This window comes from Lutjanus erythropterus, chromosome 3 (genome assembly GCF_056507025.1).
Source record: "Lutjanus erythropterus isolate fLutEry1 chromosome 3, fLutEry1.hap2, whole genome shotgun sequence".
Lineage (NCBI taxonomy): Eukaryota > Metazoa > Chordata > Actinopteri > Lutjaniformes > Lutjanidae > Lutjanus > Lutjanus erythropterus.
In genome coordinates this window covers 7880470-7905056 of record NC_139319.1, presented here as the reverse complement: position 1 = coordinate 7905056, position 24587 = coordinate 7880470, and the positions used below count along the sequence as shown (strand labels likewise).

At 37.6% G+C, this 24587-nt stretch overlaps 3 protein-coding genes across 4 annotated transcripts in view; 1 reads left to right on the top strand and 2 right to left on the bottom strand.

Annotated features, from left to right (window-relative positions):
• Positions 1–1778: 1778 nt before the first annotated feature.
• Positions 1779–11912, bottom strand: LOC146329587 (B-cell receptor CD22-like). Of its 2 annotated transcripts, XM_084714853.1 has the most exons (10): positions 11135–11912; positions 9947–10249; positions 9639–9872; positions 9183–9287; positions 8876–9094; positions 6391–6723; positions 4625–4882; positions 3174–3267; positions 2991–3048; positions 1779–2460 (listed from the first exon to the last, which is right to left on the bottom strand). In XM_084714853.1, exons 1-10 carry the CDS (start codon positions 11187–11189, stop codon positions 2383–2385), a joined length of 1737 nt encoding a protein of 578 aa, XP_084570979.1. In that variant the 5' UTR covers positions 11190–11912; the 3' UTR covers positions 1779–2382. The 2 variants fall into 2 exon arrangements, with proteins under 2 accessions (XP_084570979.1, XP_084570978.1); XM_084714852.1 differs by having other exon boundaries at positions 9947–11905.
• A 1538-nt stretch (positions 11913–13450) lies between these two features.
• LOC146329586 (uncharacterized) lies at positions 13451–18125 on the bottom strand. The gene is made up of 7 exons (XM_084712387.1): positions 17831–18125; positions 17523–17756; positions 17301–17405; positions 15850–16065; positions 15015–15353; positions 13683–13940; positions 13451–13548 (listed from the first exon to the last, which is right to left on the bottom strand). Exons 1-7 carry the CDS (start codon positions 17961–17963, stop codon positions 13451–13453), a joined length of 1383 nt encoding a protein of 460 aa, XP_084568513.1. The 5' UTR covers positions 17964–18125.
• Positions 18126–22549: 4424 nt separating this feature from the next.
• LOC146329585 (zinc finger protein GLIS2-like) overlaps positions 22550–24587 on the top strand; it is a 40037-nt gene continuing 37999 nt past the window's right edge. The window contains exon 1 of the mRNA XM_084714851.1: positions 22550–23016. The gene's annotated coding sequence lies outside the window, so the exon portion shown is untranslated. The remainder of the gene's footprint in view (positions 23017–24587) is intronic.

The window sequence follows — 24587 nt, the reverse complement described above, 5'->3', positions numbered from 1 at the left end:
TTGAGTAAGATTTTGCATGATTTTTACTTGTAATAGACTATTTTCATACTTTCATAATTTTGAGACTCGTCTCAAGACCAAGACCGATCTCTCAAGGGCTACAATATTCCACATATTCCAAGTTTTCCAAACATGTAAGTTCAAATGAGGCAAACAAATCATTGATAGCACTGATCACTCTGAGGCAAATGGCACATTGTTGCAGTCAAGCATCTGATAAAGTCAAACAGTGACATCTACTGGATAACACCACATAATGAAACATGCTGTCAGCTTTGAGGTTTTGTTTTTACAAAATACTGATGTGTGTGTGTGTGTGTGTGTGTGTGTGTGTGTGTGTGTGTGTGTCGCATTCTTGTCTGTTGAATGACAACTCCTGCAGAATGTAGATGAGCTATGAGAAATTTCATTTAACACAATTTAGTCATTAATCGTTCACATGAATTAAATGAACAAGAAAATGATTTTATTACTTTAGCTGTGATCTTAAAATGTAAATAAATTTCAGGTGGATGTTTTAGCTGTTTCAGATGCTTTTCACACATCCAGCAGCTGCCGCAGCTGCTGCCCTGCACAACAACAGCATTCACTCACACAGCAGTATTAATCTGCATCTATTAATTGTGTTGAATCAGTTTTTTTTAAGGAAACTCTGGCAGTAAAATGAATATTTTTGAGTTGTGGACAAAACAAGGCATTTGAGGACATCATCTTGGACTTTCGGTAAACACTGATCAACATTTTTCACAATTTCCTGACATTGGATGGACCAAATAACTAATTGATTAAAGGAGAAAAAAGGTTGGACAGATTTATTGATAATGAAAATAACCGTTACAGGAATTTAAAGCCATATTTTTTTTAAACAAGTCAAAATTCTCTGACCTCAGCTTCTTTAATGTGAATATTTTCTGTTTTTTTTTTACTTCTTTCTCACAGTAAACTGAATATTTTTGAATTGTGGACAAAACCAGAGGACGAGGAGAACGAATCAATTAACTGAGAAAATAATCGACCAGTTAATCGATTATGAAAATAATCATTAGTTGCAGCCCTAAAAATACTATAGTCGGCTAAACAATTTCACCATACTTTAAACCCAGGTAATCCAAAAGTAACGGAAAGAAATCAAGTTACATTACTTTCCTATTGTTATACTAGGATTATGTTGACAACTACATTTTTAACAGGTAATAAGTAACTTTATCAGAACATATTTTTAAAGTAACCCTCCCAACTCTGCTTGCTTGTCAGGTAGCCTAATTTAACAAACATTAACACTGAATTAATGTTTATTTTCAGGACGTAACATGAGCTAATGCTAAAGTTAGCTAATGTTAAAGTTTACTCTATTTTGACGACATAATCCTGACTGAAGGTCCATTTCTAGCTTTCTTCAAAGCTTGCATTTCAAGGCTGTATACCTGGAGATAAGATTGTTCGGTCAAAAATATTTTTTTCAAAGTAAATAATGAGTTTTCACACTACCTGTTTGTTAGCTGCTTAAGCACACTGGTGATTTTCAGTCCAAGGTAAATGGCAATAAAGTAAAATATTTTTGCGCATGTCAGTACATTGCATGTCTCATGTCTCCTGGTTGATGTGTCTCAAAATTGTTCATGTTTTTGTAACATTAATTTAAAGGTTTTTCACTTGAATGCTGGATACTGTTAGTGTCATGTTCTTTTAAACGCACTTGTTTCTCTGTTTGGACACTTTACCTACAGTAGGGGAGAAAAAAAATAGTTTTAAAAAGAAATCAGTCTGTTGTGATTAAGTTTTAATCTATTTGCCTGTCAAAACATCATGTTAAAATACATACAGTAATAAAATGAATGGATATATGCAGGGGAGGGCTTGTCTCCAGTTTATAAAATATGAATATGATATTAAACATGAAATTCAACCAACTGTAAATATATCAAACAAACAAGACAGAAGAAATAAGTAAAACTGTAATCAGATAAAAATGGCATCAAAATATATAAAATACAGCAAGAATACTGTTTAATCATAACAAAAAACTGAGTAGATTTGTTAATGGTGGGAACAATATGCAACAGTTCACCACAGAAAGTTAACAAAAGCATCTAACAGACTTGAACTAGAATCAACATTTCACACATCCATTACGCCTCCATGATCAGATGTGTTAATCATCTGCAGATAAGAGCCTTGTATCGGACACCCAGCGATTGCTGAGGGAGGAGAAAGGACAAGGGTCGATTTATGTGGCCTTTTGTGACCTTCGGGCCACATACTATTTAGAGATTACAGCTGCCTTTGCAGTGCTCGAACCTCGTCTTGCCAGTTTGAATCTAACCGAACAAGACAAGATGTTTAATCTGCGCTCTGCAAACAGAGATATCTAAAATCTTGATGTCACACAGTGGCTTCCTGCTGCTCTGCGGGTTTGCTCTGTGCTGCAGGAGTCACGGTCACGAGCGCGATGCTGTCGATCTGAAGTGCACAGAAAACAGATGACAGAGGGAGCCAAGGTCATTACAGTCAACTAACATCAAAAACTAGGTATGAAACACATTTTAGTTAAAGCTGAGACTATTCCATAACCAGTTAAAAACTCCTTGTGGTGAAATTGTATTGTGTACTTATAAAACTAACTAAAATAAAAAATGTCATAGTACTCAAAGATACTTTACATAGGTTAAAAGATTAATAAAAAGCAACACACTAAAAAATAAAGAAATAAAGTAAGTAAGTAAAGTTTATTTAGTGGCCTATAGCACCTTTCAAATTTTACAAAAGTAGTTTTTTATAAATAAGAACATAAAAACAATGAAAAGAAACAAAGAAGGAGGAGAGACAAAGGCCAATTTGAATGAATGTATGAGTCACTTGCATTCACAAAGTGTTGTGTTTGTTTGTATTGTAATACCTATTCCACTGTATTATAATAAAAGAAAAAAATCCACATTTCAAACATTTTAAACAATAAAAAGTAATTTCTAGGTCTCAGGTTTTGTACTCACCTGCCCAGGTTGTACCACGTCTCTTCGCTCAGCAGTGGAAGTCAGAGTTTTCTTCCTCCTGGGTTTTATCAGAGTCACATTGTGCAAGTTACTAATGTTAAAAAATGAGAAGACGAGAAAACAAGAAGACGTCGAATATAGAAAATAAAAGTGCAAAAACTGAAATAGCAGGGGTTTTTTTACCTCATCATCAGGCAGAAGACACATCCAGCATGTGGGATCAGTAATAAAAGAGTCACTTTTACTGCGTTCATTATCATTACTGTTCTCTCTAGAGCTGGAGAGAGGTTGATGACAGATGTAAGTTACCAGTGCATCATATTTCAAAACAATAAAAAGCAGTAGAATTACATTTTGTGGGTTTCGGCTCTGGATGTAAACCATAACCTCCACAATCCTCAGGACTGAGTCTTAACTGTCCTTCTAAATGTAAAAGAACTGTCCTTGGTAGAAGGTTTATTTATTTTAATTTACAAAATACCACTGGAGATTCATGGGAAAACAGTGTCGCAGAATCTCCAAAAAAAATGTAAACGAATGGTGACCAAGCTTTCATACTGCTTGTCTGGTGTATTCTGGAGTTTCCTAACGTCTCAACGTGCCAAGTTAAGACCGGGTCAGGAACCACAGGTGGGACGTATGAGATTTTATTTCACGTCACCAAATAAATCAAAGACTATGATGGAAATACCACAAATTTAAAATGTAAAATGTGTATATTGTTTTACTGATAAGAGGTAAAAATGAGAGCCTGCTAATTTCATCAAACACGCTTATTTTGTCTCATTATGATGTAAAAATGTCCCATATTGTTTATCTTTAGCCCTACATGCATTTATTTCTCATTTATTAAGTAATTAAAATGTGAATGATTTCAATAGTATGCATCAAGATAATACAAAGTGATGCAGAATAGAGTAAAGAAAGCAGAACATTTTCACATTTAAAAAGCAGAAATCACAGAAATTTGACTTTTTTCTTCAGATAATTCCTCAAACTAATTAATCATCTATCAAAATTGTTTGGCAATCAATTAAATGATCAGTTCATTATCAATTAATTGTCACAGCTCTTGTCAAGATAATATAAGGTGATGTGGAAATGGTTGTAAAAATGGTCAGGAATGTTAATTTATGAACAAAATTAACTGTTTATTGACAGGCTTATTAGACACTGGGTTGCAATTATTTGTCATTTTTAAGAAGCGGGTCCCCAGAAAAAAAGTTTGGGAAACACCGATTGAGACCATGTTTTTTGTGAAAATCCTTAGTTGATGTGTGCGCCTGCAAGTGAACGCCACGTCAGGCCTTTAAGAGACTTGGATTACTCCAAACCAGCAGTATGGAGGCATTGTATTTATTTACCTGTTTTTTTGGTTGTTGTTTCCGTTTTAAAACTGGTCAAAGTTTGATAAGGGATAGGGATAATTGCAAAAAGAGTGTTTACATATTCTGTATGTAGGCCGATATTGGAATTTTCTACTCCCTCATATCAGCATCAGACCCAAAAATCCAGTAATGGCTGGGTTCTGGTCGTAGAGTCAAAAACCAATCGTTCATGTCACAGAGTACTTCAAACACAGACTGTTTCAATGGTAAAAGTGCTGTTCAATTCAAATTTAAAGCCATGCTCACCCATGACAGTCAGGGTCTTTTCATGAGAGCTGATATTTTGGGGCGTTTCGACGGCACAGGAGTAGTTTCCTGCATGCTGACAGCTGACTGGGTCTAGAACCAGGTGTTTGCGTTGGTACTCTGGCAGGGTCAGAGGTCGACCATTCAGGTACCAGGTGTAGTTTGTGTTGTCAGGCAGAGGACAGCTGGTGCTGCAGGTCAGTGTGACTCTCTGACCCTCTGTCACCTCTGCAGAAGGACTCATTGTCACTTTCAGGCCTGAAAGATGGTTTGATAGATCATTTTACAAAAAAGGAGACATTTTTAAGCTTTTGTGTGTCTATCAGATAATCAAATTACCTGATGCCAGTTATTTCAGAAAACATACAATATGCAAGAGATATTGCACAGAAAATGCACAAGACTAAAGGCTCAGGCAAAGTTTGAAAAACTAATTTATGGTAAAGAGATGGTTCTGATTATTTTAGGGGTCGTATGAGGTACTTATTCATAGTCAGTGTACCTACAGTAAACTGCAGTCAGCACAGCCCCAGTTTGGAGAAGAAGCAGTTTAGGAAGTTTCTTTTTACTAACCGTTTAGGGCTGCAACTAACAATTATTCAGCTGATTATTATTAAATTATTTTTTATCCTTAGTGTTTCTTTTATGCCATTCTACTGACATTTATAGTTTTTTTTTAAACATTTGTTTTATTTTTCGTAATTTTATTCTTGAAATTTTTTATTTGTATTATTCTGCATTTGTTTGTTTCTATTTGTTACCTTTCTGTGTTGCTTCAATTTTGCAATGTGAAGCACTTAAGGCTGAATTGTGAGTGATCTGAATTTTCCAAAACAAGGAGCAAAAGAATTATTACAGTTTTTTTAAGTGTTAAAAATATATCAGTTGGCCTGAGGTAAAGTTATGATAAACTAAGACATAGGTTTTCAAACTGTGGTACGTGTAACTAACCTGACACGGCGGATGGTTTATTACACAGAACCATCTGTGAAGTCGTCTTTAGAAACCATATAAATTGATAGGTGACTAGACGAACCATCTGTCTATCACATCTAACACGAATAACTTCAACCGGTCAGCTCAAACTCTTGCCAAAACCAGCTGGGACAAAAGCGAAAACATATTTTTCCATTGAGAAAAGGGTGAAAACGGTGAGGAATGAGCGGTAAATAGCCCGCAGAGTCACTCTTTTCACTTGGCGAATTAAGGATTTATTTTTACAAAACCAGAGTTGGTGGTTGTTGGAAGAGTGGACAGATGAAGAAAGATGGTTTTGGTGAGTTTTAAATGCTTAAATGCTTTAAATGCTTTTAAATGCTAACTTTAAGCCCGGCAAGATGGATTCTCACGAGGTCTTGTGAATCCAGCTGCTCTGTGAAGTAAGAGAAAACCATGAAATCCCCTATTTTTAAAATGATGCCAGTTTTACAATGATGCACAAAGCGTAATGAATATACATTTAAATGTCTAAAATTGAAAAAACATAATAAAACTATCCTTGTTGCAACATTACATTAAAATGTGTAAGAAAAAAATGATGAAAACCGTGAAATGTTTCAGATTAAAGTCTTAAAAAACTGTATGCAATTTTGCGTACCTATTTATATTTATTACAGCCAATGATGGTTAAATTTAAAATCCATAGAGGGTGATTTTTTACTAATTCTAAAGAGTCACAAATGCCCGTATTTGCAGACGCTGCCATAATCCGTTGATGGCTGCTACCACGTGATAAAGGAGCAACAGATTCTTGATTGAAAGATTACCTGTGACAACTAGAAGCACTCCAGGTGAATCATACAATGGCCTTCTATTGTCTGTCTGGATTCTGAACATGTATTCTGCTGAGTCATTCTTTGTCAGGTTAGTGATTCTCAACACGCGCTGCTCCATCCCGTTGCTATGGAACTCCAGATGACACGCAACCTCAGACAAAACTTCAACATCTTCCTCGTTACGTCTCTTTACTTTACTCCATAATTTACTGTACCACCCGTTGTTGTCTGAGTATATACTTGTAATGTTCACCGAAGAACCTTCCAGTGCACAAATTCTCCTGGTGACATAATTCACCATGTGACAAGACACACCTGTAAAACCTGAAATACAGATGAAAGATTTTAGTAACACAGTTTGGATTATTTCTTCTTTTGTGTGACACAACACAGACTGGGAGTTGTTGTTGTGTTGTTTATATATTTTTTTAATCAGGACCATTTCATAACCAAGTTAAAAACCTCGTAGCAAACTTGTAGTGGCTTTAAAAGTCCCAGTGCTGTAGTCCTCTGTATCGGCGCTCACGGGTTCCCTCTTGTCCAGTTAAATCACCTGCTCAGAACCAATTTTTATATAATCAAAAATAAATCTGCTGTGTACCTTTTTCCTTTTGCATTTTTCTCATACAACATCAACATATGAAATAAGTTTGAATCAAGTAAACATTATGCATGCACGAATTATGTTTTCCGTATATGTTTCATATAATGTTTCTAGTTTTTTTTTTGTTTTGTTTTTTTTTTGGGTGGGGGGCAAGAGTATGAATATTCGCCAAACGAGTGTCTGTTTATAAGTCCTAAGAAATCATTAATAATCTTGTAGAGGTTAATTTGAACGGGCGTAGCTTTCCGTTAACGGACGATTTACAGTGTAGGACTCGTCGTCGCTTGTTACTGTCAGTTTACGGTGTTGCACGCGCCTTGTGCTCCTGCAGCGCTCCTGCAGCGCTCCTGCAGCGCTCCTGCAGCCTGCCTGAGCTTCCGTGAATCTGGGGAGGAGCTGGCTGGGGCAAAAAACAACTCGTTTCAACCGTAGACTGTATATTAAACAGGATCTTAACCTATTTAATATTTCGACTGCAGTACTCATTTTCCAAGTGCAATTGCTGCACATTGATCTTTTAAGGTTTTTATACAAAACTGGCACTAATACCGTATTTTCTGGATTATAAGTCACACTTTTTTTCATAGTTTGGCTGGTCCTGCAATTTATACTCAGGTGCGACTTGTATATATTAAAATATATAATTTCATATGTTCTTAAATGTTATTTCACACTGACTGACATGAGGTCAGGAGTAAACATTACCTACAGCAGTGAGAGGGCACTCTAGGCTTGTGACAACTACCAGTATCTGCTACTCCTGTACCACTGAAAATTAATTTAAAAATTAACTTAAAGACAACTGAGAAAGACTTAACACAAATGCCCCCCCAAAAGAAAATCATATTCTGCAGATTACAAGCTGCAAGCAGTGAAATATGCAGCTGAAAACGGTAATCGAGCAGCAGAAAGAAAGTTTGGACTGAGCGAGAAGGGGAGGAGCGAGGTTACTCTTACTGCAATGAAGAAAACTAAGAAAGCTAATCGCGGGCTAAACGCAAGATGGCCACAGCTGGAGGAACGAGTTCACAAATGGGTGCTTGAACAACGTGCTGCCGGGAGAGGCTTGTCAACAGTGCAGTTACCTCTCCACGCCCTGGTAGTTGCGAAGGCGACGAATATAGGATACGATACGATATACTTTATTGTCCCCATAGGGAAATTTGTTTTGGTGCTGCTGCACACAACATGCCTCCACAGAGTGATAAAACAAACAACATAATAAATAAATTGCACATAATCCACATTGCACATTACAGATATTACACATACAAATACATAACACATATTGCACATACCCTATGGTGAAGAACACCATAGGGTATAAATGACTTTGCGGGAGGACCTTCTTGGTGTTACCTTCATGCAATGCAACCACCTTTATATCAGAGCACGGACAACGGTTAAAATAAATTTCCCATAAAAATGCGACTAGTCCAGTGCGACTTATATATGTTTTTCTTCATCATGATGCATTTTTTGACTGGTGCGACTTATACTCTGGAACGACTTATAGTCCGAAAAATACAGTAGGTACCAAACTCATAAGTTTAATTGTTTTTGCTGATTTACTGACATAAGTAGTACTTTAAAGTTCCCAAATTATTTAAGTTAAGTTAAATTGCACAAAGGATCTTGTATCTGGTATCAGGAGTTGCACGTTTTACATAAAACATAGAAACATTTAGTAAAATTTACATCTTTCCATATGGGAGCATTTAAAAATACAAATAATAAGTTTTTTTCTGTTGTCCATCCCCCATGGTGTTTGAACATTATTCAGATTATTATATTTCCTAATTCCCTTCAGACTAATGTTATGAATGCCGTAGTTCATAAACTGAGAAATATCATAAGCCGGTTTATACTCACAGGTTTCAGCAGAGTGCAGATAGTCATGGCCTTTCACAGCACAGCTGTAGATTTGATAAAAGGCGGAGGAAAGTGTAATATGTTGGCTGTCACAGGGACGGTGTAACTTTCTGTGGATGTACCACCTGTAGGCAGTCTGAGGGTCCGTCAGAGGACAGCTGGTCTCACAGGCCAGTGTGGTCAACTTCCCGATCTCAGAAATCTTTTGAACATGTAATTCTGTTGGAAGATGATAAAAAACGCTCTTCATCAGTCACTGTAAATTACTGAAGGATGAGATGTGTGTTTGTGTCTGTGGAAACTTAACCTGTTGGATATGTGATGGAGCAGGGCTCATCTTCTGATCTCTGTACATAAGAACACATTCTCCCCTTTGCATAGGTCACATTAAAGCAGGAGAGTGTGACAGAATCTGGGGAAGAAAAATGTCATTCACAGTTTATACTTTATATAAATTCTTTTTTCAGTTTTACTGAATTCTGCCAAACTTGTCATTTTTGCAGATGATGCAAATTTATGTTGCTCTGAGAAAAATGTAAAGAAACTTTTGTATGCTGTTAAAAGCCATTTTAATATGTATATATGTGTTGTATATATTGCTTATACTTATCATATTGTCTGTGATGACTCAATAAAATTGATACCACTATTTTCACTGTTGAACTTGATAATAGTACGTCATAAGATTTGTGTCTGTCCACTTCAAGTTGAATGCCATTGAAAGTAAGACATGTTAAACCAGAGGTTTTGTAATGACACTCACCCACTGAGACTTCAGGGGCTCTGAGATCCTCGTAGCCTTTGACAGCACAGGAGTATGTGACTGCTTCATCACTGCTGACCAGCTGTTGGTACCAGGGAGACCAGTCCTGATAGACAAACTCTCTGTTCTTGTACCAGATGTAGGCTGCAGGCTTTTCAGTCAGAGGACAGCTGGTGCTACACATGAGTGTTACTGTCTGTCCCTCTGTGGTGGGAATCACCTTCACCTGCAGGTCTGAGGTAATGAGGAGTAAAATAAGACTTAATATACTTTAAGTGTAAGTAATAAATTTCTGACAGCCACTGTACCTGCAACACGGAGCTCTGTTCTGTTTTGCCAGCAGTGTTCTGGTTGGTCAGCTTTCTCTGTGCAGCAGTAGGACTTTGCATCGTTCTCTCTCAGATCTTTGATTGTTAGAGTGAAGTCACTCTGTTCTGACATGTTGTATTTTGCACGATTTCCATCTGCAGGGAGCTCCTTCAAAACAAATGTAGATCCATTCTCGTGTACATTGTACCATTTCATGTCTGAAGTGGGACGTTCACCTGAGCAGGACAGCTGCACTGATGAACCTTCTAAGGCACAGATGCTGTTTGCTCGTCCCTGAACCCCTTTAACAGAAGATTTTATCAGCAAACATCTGGACATACAGAACAAATTAAAAATCAGAAAACCATGTAAACCCGCGTTTGACATAAAAAGTAGGAATATAACATGCATGCTACATGCATGTACATAAACATATGGAAATGAAATATAAAATAAAATAATTTTCAATATAAATATGTATAATTTGGATTAAAGAAATAAGTGCATTAAAAAGTGTGAAATTCAGATAAAGGGGATGACCGTATACAGCAGAGCTGGGAAAAATGCAGCTCACTGAAAGGTTTCATGTCGTCCACAAGGCCATCATGGAAAAACCAAAAATTAAAAATCTAGCAAAGTCAGTCAATAGTATTCTGCTCAGCATTAAACCATTATCTGACCTTTATTTTGAAAGGGGTCAGTGCTGTGTTCACTGGTAATGATAATCATCTGTATCTTTTATATTAATCTGTGACTTTATTCACTCTGTGCTGCACATCCATGTTGTTTATGTTGTTCTTCTTCTACTTTTGCTGCTACTATCATTACAATCAGTATGCAGCAGGCATGGTACCCTGTACAGCAAGGTTTAGACATTGCCAACAAAATATTAGCCCAAAATCCAACATGGCAATTCAGAGAGAGTGACCAATAGTAGAAGTGCCCTATATAGAACACTTCTCACCATTCCATTATTATAGATTTGGCCATTATTAGGACCTTATATCATTTCAGCAGCCTAATCAATTTCACATGAAAAATGATTGCCCACAAATAAAAGAGATGATCTCATGTGAAGCGAATAGACTGCCTGTAAAAGAACAAACTCTTGAATGTAAAACAGACAAATCACATATCATTGTAATCATTAAGTACCGTAGCAAAAAGAGATAAACAATAAATCATACCTGAGATGCACAAGATCAAACCCATAAACACACATCCAGCTTCTGCCAGCAGCATGGCTGCCCGTAGTCCTGTTTCTGATCGGATAATTGATTGAGTAACACAAATTATGAAATGTAATTCGCCAGTCAAAACTACCTAAAGTGATGTCTGAAGAGGACGGAGTAGATTACTGGTTTGGTATGGTTTGGTTGATGAACAGCACACAGCTAATCACTGTATCTCTCTTCCTTCCTCTTTCAGGACTCTGTAAACTTTTTTTTTAATGTCACATAATGTCACGTTGAAAACTTGATTCCATCTAAAGGCTGTCACTACTTTTATCTCGCTATACTTTACCAGTAATTACTTTTTTGGGGTCATTTTTTTACATAGTGTATTGCAAAAGTCTGTAAAGCCTGACACATCAAGTAACTGCCAGAAAATCATCTCCTCTTCCACAGAATCAGAAACAGTTTCTGAAGTTCGATAGCCTGTGTGCAATTTTACTAGCTGCATGTCTTCACCTGCAAATGAATGATTTTGCTTCCTTACGATAGCTTCTTTCCACAGATTCCTACATATTGTTATTACTGTTCATTTTAGTATTTTCTGAGCATTTTGATTATCACCTCAGTGTCTTAGTTTTAGCAACCTAAGCTCGCCAGATAGCATTGTCGTCTTCATTCAGCGTTGACAGAAACAAACTCAAACTCACATCTTTGGCTCATGGTTCGTCTTTCGGCTGCTCCAACAATCACCGCCTCTGGTTTGGTCGAAATAAACCCGCAATTCGCCGTGTTAGACGTGAAAATATTCTGGCTGTAAGCGCCGTTTCTTCTCACTCGTGATGATGTTGGCACACTAAACAAGGTGAATTAAGAGTTTATTTCAACCAAACCAGAGTTGGTGATTGTTGGAATTGTGGAAAGACGAGCCGAGACAGTTTTGGTGAGTTTTGTTTTGTTCCTGTTGAGCTTGAATGAAGATGATGATGCTGAACTGTAATAAGACACTAAGGGTGATTATCAGAACGCTGAAAGACACAAAATACAAACAAATAGTATTAACAATATATAACAAGCTAACTGTGATGAGCGAAGAAACTAACTGGATGGAAAATCTCAAGTTTGAAGGTGACAGTTATCATAGCGTTGACAGGAAGTAAACAGATGTGCAGCTGATAAACTGGATACACGTCACACCGCACTGTGCAGTTCAAAATCTTAAAAAGGTAGCACTGCTCAAATCTACTTTGTTTAGCTGTTTAAAACATTTTTGTGTTCATACACCACACAGCTTTTGTTTGAAAAGATCCTCTGCTGTGACATTTTGTCCAAAAGGGAAAGAAGATGACCATATAACATAGGTTTGTGTGACCTTTATATTTTGTTGCACACATTTCAGGGGCTTTTGAGATAAAGATGGCTCACAAAAAATTCCATAACAAAAGGGACCTAAATGAACAAGACCGACTGTTTAAAACGTTATTTGTGATAACTAAAACCAGGGACATTTGGAGGGGCAGGTGCTCAGGTGATAATATTTATTCATAATTATTTCTGAAAATAAAATGACATACCACTTTTTTGACTTACTTACAAAGCTATTGATTTCAGTACCCACACAATCGCACAGATATTGAACACTCAAAATATTTTTACAAAATGATCAGTTTGCAAAGAGATCTATAATGTAAACAACCATTCAAAATCAGCAAATCTTTACACAAAATTGAAAAACACTGCTGTCTGAATAAATAAGATAATAAACCAACCAACCAATCTACCTTCAAAACTACAGAGCAAGTCTATACTGAGTTGCAGCAATTTGCATTTAAACATACTTTCAACTGAGAACTTAACTTAAATATAAAATTAGAAAGAAATATGAAATACATGTTTTGCAAAAGGATACGTATAGTCAGAAGCCAAAAGTACAGGTGTTTGAGCGCCACCCGGGGTCTGTCTGTGCCTAAAACCAAAGCCGACATTAAACAGTGTTCTGCTGCGCTGGTTTCCTCTGTGCTGCATTCACAGGATTCATGACCGATAATGAGAAGCTCTCATGTAATGAGTTGATCTGTAGAACACAGAAAACAAAGAAGATGACAGAGGGAAACACACACACACACACACACACACACACACACACACACAGACAGCGTTCCTGGCCTTCAGCTTATGTTCTCACCTTTGACCTCTGTCATCGTGCTCAGCTGCGGAGATCAGAGATTTCTTCTTCCTGTATTTGTGTTGGTCAGACCAAACCAAATAACTATTGTCACCCATCAAGTCAGTAAGATGTTGATAACACGAAGTAAAAGTAAAAACAGTGTTTCACCTCATCCACAGGTTGAAGAGAAGCAGAGGAATCGGGATCAGTGGTATAACTGTCAGCCTTACTATGTTAATTATTGCCATAGATTTTCCATGAGCTGAAAAAAGATGGACGTGAGATTTGTATTACTGATTATACAAACTTTAAAACAACTCAGAGAGTGGGTTACATATGTTTTGCATAGGTGCAAAAAGTGCTTCTAATGCCTACAAACTTAAAAGTCATGCCCACCTTGAACAGTCAGAGTCTTTTCTCGTGAGCTGATCTTGTTGTGGGTTCTTACAGCACAGGAGTAGTTTCCTGCATGCTGAGTGCTGACTGGGTCTAGAACCAGGTGTTTGTGTTGGTTCTCTGGCAGGGTCAGAGGTCGACTGTTCAAGGACCAGATGTATTTTGTGTTGTCAGGCAGAGGACAGCTGGTGCTGCAGGTCAGTGTGACTCTCTGACCCTCTGTCACCTCTGCAGAAGGAGTGAACGTCACTGTCAGACCTGAAACATGATTAGATTATTAGATTACTCAGCGTAAAACAGACATTATTTAAAGTTTGTGTCTTCTTTTGTGTGTCAATTAAGTAAAGTGAACTGCTTTCACACACACATATTATAACCAAGAGTGCAGATCCCCGCCAGGCAACAGATGGTGAAGCACCTACTGCAAGATGCCACCAAAACGTCTGAAAGTCTGGATATATGCACCGTGACTGTGTCTGGTCAAGAAATACACATAACTCCCTGTAACTTTAACTGTCTTATTGTTTTTACACTTTGGTTTTTGTACAAATGACATACAGGAGGTGCAGGATGCTAATTAGAGAGCTGCAGAGGTGCAAGGGGCAGATTTTGGTTAACATGGCTCCTGAGTGGGACAGAGCCAAAGAGTATGGGCTGAACATTGTGAATAACAAATTCTATATAACAATATAAAGGTACTGGGGATATAATGATGTACCAAATATTGCGATATTGCAATAAAAAGATGTCTCAATAACTTACTGTACTGTGAAAATATGTACCATGATATTACATGGTTAATAATTGTATTATTTTTTTTTTTTATCATTTTTATTTTATCTTTAAAAAGGACTTCTTGTGACTCTGCATTGTTTTTGTTTTGCAATTCATAAATAATTCAAAGACAATTCATTTCATTTCAATTCAGTTGATTTTTGCATGTTTAGGTTGGCTGCTGCCTTTATTTTATATTATTAAAAGAAGAAAAGCAGAAGCAGTTAAAGTTAAAGGTAGTGCTGCAAATTATGTGCATTTCCCTTAACTGACAGATGAAAACACTAACAATCCATTAATCATTAATATATAAAAATGCCCCCCTTTAAAAATGTTTTCCCCTTTTTTCTTATTTTTTCTTTTTAATTAGATTTTTTTTTTTTATTCAACAAATAGCTCTGCCAGACAAAATGTCAAATGAGGCACAAAAAACATTTCTAAACCGTTGGTTAATATAGTTTTAATTGGTTGAATTCTAAATGGAAATTCATCTGCAATTAATATTTAAATTTTTCTTCATTTGTTACATCCATAAAGTGTGATATTTCACATAATTACCTGTGACAAACAAAGTCACTCCAGGTGTATTGAACTGTTTTTGTTCTCTGTCTTGTTGGAGTCCGAATCTGTATTCTGCTGAGTCGTTCTTCTTCAGGTTTTGAATCATCAGGACGTGGAGGTTCCTCATGTTGTCATGATACTCCACTCGACCCGCAGCCTCAATAAGCTCTTTAGTTTCTTCCTTCGCACCTCTTTTTATTTTATACCAAAATTTAGACTTCGGCTGCTGGTCGTCAGGATGAAAATATTCACTTGAAATGTTGACTGAGGAGTTTTTCAGACCACAGATTCTCCTGCTGACATAATTCACACTCCAACACTTCTTATTCTTAAGACCTGAAATATAGATGAAAAACTTAATTGTAGCTCTGTTGATTTATTTTAAAGGGACAGTTCACCCTAAAATGAAAAGTACATATTTTCACCCTGGCCTGTAGTGCTATTTATCCATCTACATGTTTTTAGTGTGAGTTGCAGAGTTTTGGAGATATCAGCTTCAGAGATGTCTGCCTTCTCTTGATGGTTAAATAGCACTACAGGCCAGGGGAAAATATGTCTTTGGATTTTGGGGTGAACTGTCCCTTTAAAGCTTCAGTGTGATTATTGATTTATTTAACTGCCATGATTGTTTTTAAAATAAATGCTTAAATGTTTTAATTTTTCCACAGTTTAATCCCAGTGTAACTGCAGTGTGACAGGCCATGTTTCATAAAATCTTAGCTATCAGGGATACAAACAAATACAAATGTCGAACTCTGAACAGATAAAAGAAACGCCTAAAGTTTCGCTGTAATCTTAAATGTCAAACTGACACATTCACGTTCATACTCACAGACTTCAGCAGAGAGCAGATCCTCGTGGTCTTTCACAGCACAGGAGAATCTTTTATCAGAGGAGCGGGAAACCATATAATCATGACTCTCAGTGAAGCTGTTTAATTGTCCGTTCTGGTACCACCTGTAGGCGGTTTGGGAGCCAATCAGAGGACAGCTGGTGGTACAGCTCAGAGTGACATAGCCCTCTGAGAGTGTCTTTTGAATATGCACTTCTATTGAGAGACAGGAAAAAAATACCAGTGAGATTTTCTTTTTTTACCAACTTCATGCAAGCATGTGTCGCTGCATGCAGGACCTTACCATTGTGCAGCGCATGTGTATGAATTTGATCGGCGCATCCCTACTAATAAGAAAACTCTGGTGCAAATGTTAGCATGTTAAGCTAGCTAACACTAGCGTACTAGCTGCAGTAACTTTACCTCCAGACAAACTTGTTAGATCCCACTGCATCTGCATTTGTTTTTTTGGGGGGTGGGTCGATGATGATGCATCTCACTCTGTCTTGCTGTTTCAGGTCTAAGATGAGTTAGCTTAGCTTAGCTTTTCCCAGCTGTCTTCCATGATTGCAGTCCGGCGCATCTGGCTGGGTGACCTGTCTCCGAGTCCGCTGCATTAACCTAGTCCCTGCGCTTCCTTTTCCCACGTTAATCAGTGTATTTCTGTCATCTATCATGTAGATGTATCTGCCGTATTTCACCATCTGACCAGTGCGTGCTGAGATGTAAGCTAGTTTTAGCCTCAGTTTTTCAGTATTAACGTAATACCATGTGCACTGCTGTCAGGTAACTTTAGCTACATTTATACTTTCAGTTTCAAAACATGTCAGATGGAAACGTTAAAAATCACCTGGAGATGGTCTTTTCCGCCAAGTCAAGGAGTTAGCAGTAGCTCACATGCTTGCGAGATATTATTTATTATTTTAGCCAACAAAGTCACTGTCATCAGCTAGAAATGAGAAGCTGCTTTTGTATACGTCTCTGAGACCTCGTAGCAAAGAGAAACAACTCACTTCAACTATAGACTGTGTGTTAAATAGGATTTCAACCTATTTAATACACAGTCTATGCCTCCGACTTGCTATTTGGACTGCTGCACTCATTTTGCTACAATAGCTACGTATTGCTCCTTTAATCTTCAACCCATCAGATATGCTGGTGATACGGTGCCACCTGTTTGTTTGGAGTGTGAACAGGTGGCCAGTTCCCCATTTACGGAAAGCAAAGCTATAACAATTTTCTTACTTGCTGATACTACTACTACCACTATTAATAACAAATGTGTGGCTTAGTGACGTTTTCTAGAAAAGGCTCTAATCTGTAACTCACCTGATTAACTTGGTTTGTTATGAATAGATATTCTCTCATTCTCTTGTGTTAAATGTGGGGCGAGGAGGTTTGAAGATGTGTTTTTGTTTTTGTAAATGCTTGTAGAGTGGAGGAAACTTAACCTCTGGGATATGTGATGGAGCAGAACTCATCCTCTGATGTCTGCTTATCAGAACACATTTTCCTGTTAGCATAGGTCACATTAAAGCAGGTTGAAGTGACAGAATCTGGACAAAAAAACAATGATATTCAGTATCTTTTTTTTTATTTCAGACCATAGTATTTTTTTTTTTAAAGTTTAGCCAAATGTTTTACAAAAGAAGAAGCTAAGCGTTGTCACTCACCCACTGAGACTTCAGGGGCTCTGAGATCCTCGTAGCCTTTGACAGCACAGGAGTATGTGACTGCTTCATCACTGCTGACCAGCTGTTGGTACCAGGGAGACCAGTCCTGATAGAGAAACTCTCCGTTCTTGTACCAGATGTAGGCTGCAGGCTTTTCAGTCAGAGGACAGCTGGTGCTACACATGAGTGTTACTGTCTGTCCCTCTGTGGTGGGAATCACCTTCACCTGCAGGTCTGAGGTAATGAGGAGTAAATTAAGGATTAATATATTTTAAGTGTAAGTAATTAACTACTGACAGCCACCATACCTGCAACGTGGAGCTGAATTCTATAGTCCCAGCAGCGTTGTGGTTGGTCAGTATTCTCTCTGCAGCAGTAACTGTTTGCATCACTCTCTCTCAGATCTTTGAATGTTAGAGTGAAGTTATTCCCTTCTGACATGTTGTACGTTGCATGATTTCCATCTGCAGGGAGCTCCTTCTGAAGAATGTCGTACTCCTCCAAGTTTACAGTGTACCATTTGTTGTTTGCAGTGGGATGTTCAGCTGTGCAGGGCAGATTCACTGATGATCCTTTTAAGGCACAGATGCTGTTTGCTCGTCCCCAGAGACCTAACATTTGGACAAATATGTGGTTTTCTATTTTATTTTATATTTCCTCCTTATTATATTGGTTGTCTATTTATTTATTATTTATTGCTAGCTTTTTATTGATGCTTCTTTCTAGTTTCCTGCCCACTTTGCCGCTGTAACATTTGACATTTCCCCATTGTAGGAGCAATGAAGGACTTTCTTAACTTATATTTTTATCAAATGAATTGATATGAATGCAAAAAAGATTTTGTCTTGTCTTAATCATAACAGATATTGTACATATCCTATTTACAATGTATTTGTAATAATATTAAGAATACGAAAGTGGATATAAAGTGAGCAATTATAAATACCTGAGATGTAGAGGATGTAACCCATCAATGTAAATCCAGCGTCAGTCAGCGTCATGGCTGTTTGTACTCACTCAGCTCCTAATCAGATCACTGATTGTATAAAGTTGTTATTCCAAATTAACACCTCTGGTCAAAAAGAAAAGGACTGTTGATCAGTGGAGGTGAACACACAGCACGCAGCTCTCAGCTTCACTTCCTTCCTCTTGAAGTCATTATTATTCTTAGTAAGTACAAAAGAATCAGATTGGGCGTTAATGCAGCAAGAAGCGTTTGCTCAAAAGGTGTTAAAGGGGTCAAAGTGTCCACACACACAGAGAGAGGCGAAGGTGTCGCTGATTTAAGTGTTATTTGTAGACGGCTTGTCGTTGAGAAGTGGTAAAGGTGTGAAGACAAAACTGCAGACCTCACCTCCACTGAACTTTTCCTTTGTTCATGTATCCCATGTATGTTGTATGTAGATGCACAACAAAGTCTCTTGGACCCTCCGCTTGACCACATTGTGATGGGGTCTTGCTCATGACTGATGGGAAGATGGAGTGTGAAATCGACGGGATTTACACAGTTATGGATTATTTGAAATGAGGAATTATTGACTGACCCCAAACACTTTTTTTTATCACTTCCTAATCACTGACTTGAGATTATGAATTGTAACTAAAAGGTTTATGTGCGGTTTATAGGCATTTAAAGGACATGGACATTTCCTTCAAGAGAGTTGAGTTTTTCAAATGAAGGCAGTCATCTCTGCAAAACTCTGCAACTCACGCTGAAAAAAAAATTATGATTGTGATGAAATGATTTTGGGGTGAACTGTCCCTTTAAGATGTATCTGTTGCATTTTGCCTTTTATCGCAGTTTTACTCTGGAAAATTAATTTAGAAATTACATAGCGCACTGAGTCTAGATTGGCAGTGATAAACAGCGTTTTGAGTCTAAATTATCAGTGAGAGCAGAGAGATCTGAAGCTGGATAAGATCAATGATCTGACTTCAGTTAGTGGTGGATAAAATAAAACATGTGAGGAGGAAGCTGTGGGTGTAACCTCAGCAACCGATGAGCATCCTGCACGAAACTGAGCAATATGTTGTTGTTTTTTTGTCCTGTTTGTTCTACACAGTACAATATTTTTTAAGACGAGCTGGGTAGTCCACTGATACTTCTCCTTATGCTATAATAAAAAATAAACTTGCACTGCATTTTACTCAACAAATTAAGTTGCTTAGAAACATTGATTGCTTTTTACTTTGGGTTTAAATTCTCTACAAAGCCTTATTTTTCTGATTTCATGAAATAGGTCACTGCTCACAAATAATCACAAGTTTATGTCACAGTATAATAAATAACTGGTGACTCTTTGTCAATATGACTCGCAGTTATTGGGTGAACAAACTATCCAGTAGAAGTTCAGCTAACTCAAAGATTTTAAGTCAGCCCAGTAACTCGTGTCTGGTTTGTCGAAACTTAAAGTTAAAAGTGTGATTCAGCATTACTGTGTGGACTCAAAGTTGCAAGTTCACACTGAAAACCACCAGAGGGAGACAATATACACTGTTAGACTGCAGCAGGGCCAAATCTATGAAGTTAAATCCTACCAGAACTGGAGCTGTGTGCAAGTTGTGTGCTAAATTTTGGTATTTTTTTCTGACTGTAGCAGAGTTTGAGAAATCCAGCTCTGGTTTATGCTTCTCATGTGATCACTATTGTTATGATGGGGCTATTCATAATGTGAACAGTTGATAATGTAATGATTGCAATGCAATGTATTAAAAACACAACTTCAACTTTATTTGTTCCTGAAGGAAAATTAGTTTTGCAGTAAGCATTAGGCATAAAACAGGGCTCTGCTCTGGACTGCCCTCTGGTTCCATAGAAGAGAGAAGTGAGAGAAAGGTGTTTACCAAGATGACAGATTAGATTTTCTTTGGTGAGAGTTGCAGAGTTTTGGAGATATTGGCCATAGAAATGTGTGTCTTCTCTCCAGTATCATTGGACTAAATGGCTTTTGGCACCAGAAAAAATACACTCGAAAATTTTGAAACCAGTGTCTCATTCCAAACATTGCTTTCTTTTTTAACTAGAAGGAAAGTAGCTCCTACATGAAACTTGCATAACCAGGTCTTGGGTTTTAGTTATGCTGTTTTTTTGTCTCTTTGAGCAGCACAAGCAGAGTGCAAATGAGTTCCATTACACTGGAGAGAAGGCAAACATCTCTACAGCCGATGTCTCCAAAACTCTGCAACTCACACCAAAACTATCTGGATGAATAAACAGGACTACAGGCCAGAGGGAGAAATCTGCATTTCTGATTTTGGGGTGAACCGCCCTTTTAAATAAACAGAGTCAGACTTCAATCAACAAGTAGCATTCCATTTTTTCTTTCTTTTTTTTTTTTCCTTTCATGTTGTTGTCACTGCTTGACTTTACTTGGCGATGTTGTGATGTATGCTGGACATATTTTATACAGCGGGATGACAGCTTGGCCATCGTTTTTAGTTGTTGTTGCTCTTGACCAGCTGTGTGTTGATGCAGAGCTGAGTCTGTGCTACCCCTTGTTTTTTTTTTGTTTTTTTTTTGCTGTTATGTCTTAATTCATGTGCGTTTTCTATGCTGCACTTATGCTCCAAAATGAATGTGCCTACTGGGACAAATAAAGTTGAAAGCTGAAGTTGGAGTTAAAAATCAAGATTATCCTGATCCCACTGGAAAGATGGATTCATCATGGATTCAAGGTGGAGACATGTAGGGCTCAGGGGATGTTTTTAATCATTATTTTGTTCATTTCTTGCATATTAAAGTAACACAGATCATGCTAAAGCTGTTCAAGCTGTTCCAAGCTGTTGCTGTGTAAAAATGGGTCAGTGCAAAAACAAGAACCTCACATTTCTTCCTCTGTGCAATATGCAAAATAATTCTCACCTGCATCATGCTTGATAATATCACTAGAGGATGCAAGGCTCCTCACTGTGGTGGAAACTGACCAGACTGCAACCAACTGGAGCAGCTGGGTGTTCAGTAAGAGAAGCTCAAGTGATCTAATATTTTACTGAGGGTCTTTTGATCAATAAAAACTGTAGTATGCTGACAAAACAGTTTTGTGTCTCATTTGTTATTGTTTTTTTTTTTTTTTTAATCCAGTAAGACTTTTAATTAGTAATAATAATGTACTTCCCTACATTTTCACGTCTGTGTTAATAAAATATCACTTTGACTGACAGGTGAAGGCTGGTCCAACGACTGCAAAACTACATTCTTTAATCCAGATCTTGTGATATCTGGATCGGAATGATCCTATCTGACAGTTCTTTGAAAAAACCAGGACAAAATCAATAAAATAAAATAGAAAAGATAAAGAAGATAAAATCTGGAGAAAAGGTACGTAACAGCTATTCAGCTACTCGCACCTGACCGCCATAGTGTAGCCATCAATAATGATAAATTCACTATTATTCTCCTGTATGAGAGTGGAGTTTGAGTTGAGAAGTCAGTGTTTACATTTTTAGACATAGTTAGGGCCCAATGGAGCGAGGACCCCGTTGGATTTTATTTCTTCTTCTTCCTCCTCTTCAGTCTTATTTTGGTGGGGCTTAACGTGCTTGATGGTTAACGAAACTGATCTGGATTAAAAGTTTTGAAAGACTGGCCCCTGGTGCAAATAGCATTGCTGGCTAACTTTTTTTCATTAAGCATATATGTGTTGTAAGATGAGAAGATGGATCACTGCATTATTCATGTTTATTTTCCATTTTGTGTTTTTTTTTCCCCCCTCATCTTCTGTACTTTCAGTTTGTGCCACACAGCATAACATCAGATCCTAATGGTGGTGGGATAACACACACACACACACACACACACACACACGCACACACACACACACACACACACACACACACACACACACACGCACAGCTCAGACTATCGTGAGAGTCAACAGCTGGCGGAGGAAGTTGGATCTGTATTCTGGCATTTCTCTCTCTCTCCTCTGCTGCTCCAGTGTCTCTCCACCCCTCCCTCCTCCTCCCCCTCCTCCCTCCTCGTCCTCCCTCCTCTCCCAGTCTCTTCCCTCCTCTCCGCCGCTGGAAGCTTCAGTTGACCAGCGTCGCAACTGGGCGATGCACCTCCAGGAGAGCCTCTGTACCTTTGTGCGGCGGATTTGACAGCAGCCTGCATCTTCACACCTGAATGACACTTAGTTTTTTTCTTTCAGGGAATCAGTGTCGGTAATCTCTTTAGCTCAAGTCACTCTAATTTTGAGATAAAACTCACAGGACAAGGTTTTCAGTTACACGTCTGAAAACTGAACACTCGCAACAGGCTTTTTTTTTCCCCTCTTGAACGATCCCCCCGTGGGAGGATTTCATTTCACAATACCGATTTCCAGCCAGAGACAACTGATAACTTAATCGAAGATGATACGGGAAACGACGGACGAACTCGCTTGATTTTGGTAATTTGTGTTCTCAGTTTGTTTCTATTGGAGGCTCGGAAGCATCTTCAGACAGACTACAGGGAGCAGAGGAGGCTGTTTCACTGTCTTCACACTGTTTTAAGGTAAATCAGAAGAACTTCTCCTCAACGTTTATCTGTTAACCCCTTGATGTTCCTCTGTTAAATGTCTGTGCTGCTCAGTTAGCAGTTTTTATTGGGAATTTTATCTGGCATGACAACTATTTATAATGGGAGTTATAGGAACAGTTCAACCCAAAATCAAAAATACAACCCTGACCTGTAGTGCTACTCACTCTTCTAGATTTTCTTGGTGTGGTTGCTGAGTTTTGGAGATATTGGCATAGAGATGGCTGCTTTCTCGCCAATATAATAAGAGTGCGTGAAAAAATAGTTGAATCTAGAAAGAAAATAATTCCAGTAGATTCTGAAGTAGCTCCGGTAGATTCTACAGCTGAAAGAAAATAGTTCCAATAAATTCTTAAGTAGTTCTGGTACAGCTGAAAGAAAGTAGTTCCAATAGATTTTCAAGTAGTTCTGGTAGATTCTACAGCTGAAAGAAAGTAGTTCCAATAGATTCTTAAGTAGTTCTGGTACAGCTGAAAGAAAGTAGTTCCAATAGATTCTCAAGTAGTTCCATTATATTCTGCAGCTGAAAGAAAGTAGTCCTAATAGATTCTAAAGTAGTTCTGGTATAGCTGAAAGAAAGTAATTCCAGTAGATTCTAAAGTAGTTCTGGTATAATCTACAGCTGAAAGAAAGTAGTTCCAATACATTTTAAAATAGTTCTGGTATAGCTGAAAGAAAGTAGTTCCAGTAGATTCTTAAGTAGTTCCAGTATATTATACAGCTGAAAGAAAGTAGTTCCTATGTGAAACTTTTCACAACGAGGACTGTTTTTTTTTTTTTTTTTTTTTTTTTTTTCTTTGAGTAACCACATCGTGATTTTTGGAAAGAGACACTGGATTTGATTTTGTCAGATGTATTTTTTGGTGCTGTGAGCTCTACAAGCCGAGTGCTATTTTGTCCCTTTATATTGGAGAAAAGCCAGATATTTTTAGGACTGATATCTCCAAAACTCTCCAACTCACACCAAAAAAATAAAAAACTTGATGGCTAAACAGCACCACAGGCTGGGGGGAAATATGTATTTGTGTATTTTTTTATTTGGGGGTGAACTGTCCTTTAAATTGACTCGAACCTTAAAACAAAATCAAATATGCAAACAGCCTTGTATATCTGAAAAACTGGTATCTATAGGTCTTTGTGAAATAGTCATAGTTCAGTGCTTGATAAATGTCATTTTTTCAAGATCAAACTTCACATTTTAGAGTAATTATGACCAAAACAAAGCTGTTTAAGCAGTTATTTAACTGTCAAAAGACTTTGGATAGACGGTTGAAGATGGATGGATGGATGGATGGATGGATGGATGGATGGATGGTCAAAAGAGGACCACCAGAAAATTATTCACATTTGAGAAGCTGAAATAAGAAAATTGGACATTTAAAATTTAAAAAATGGGTCAAAATGATTAATTGATGATTATAATAGCTGGCGATTAATCAGTTAATCGTTGCAGCTCTAGTCAATATCAAGGTAATTTATTATCATTACACGACACAGGGTTGCACAACAAAAATACAGCTGTAGTCCCTTCAAATATAACATACACA

Coding starts and splice junctions, on each gene's coding strand:
- LOC146329587 (XM_084714852.1), bottom strand. CDS start 10,358: ATGCATGTTATATTCCTACTTTTTATGTCAAACGCGGGTTTACATGGT. Junction 9,095..9,182: donor CTCCATCACATATCCAACAG/GTTAAGTTTCCA, acceptor ATCTTCCAACAG/AATTACATGTTCAAAAGATT. Junction 3,049..3,173: donor GTCTTCTGCCTGATGATGAG/GTAAAAAAACCC, acceptor GATAAAACCCAG/GAGGAAGAAAACTCTGACTT.
- LOC146329586 (XM_084712387.1), bottom strand. CDS start 17,963: ATGTCAGAAGGGAATAACTTCACTCTAACATTCAAAGATCTGAGAGAG. Junction 17,757..17,830: donor AATTCAGCTCCACGTTGCAG/GTATGGTGGCTG, acceptor TCATTACCTCAG/ACCTGCAGGTGAAGGTGATT. Junction 13,549..13,682: donor AAAGACTCTGACTGTTCAAG/GTGGGCATGACT, acceptor ATCTTTTTTCAG/CTCATGGAAAATCTATGGCA.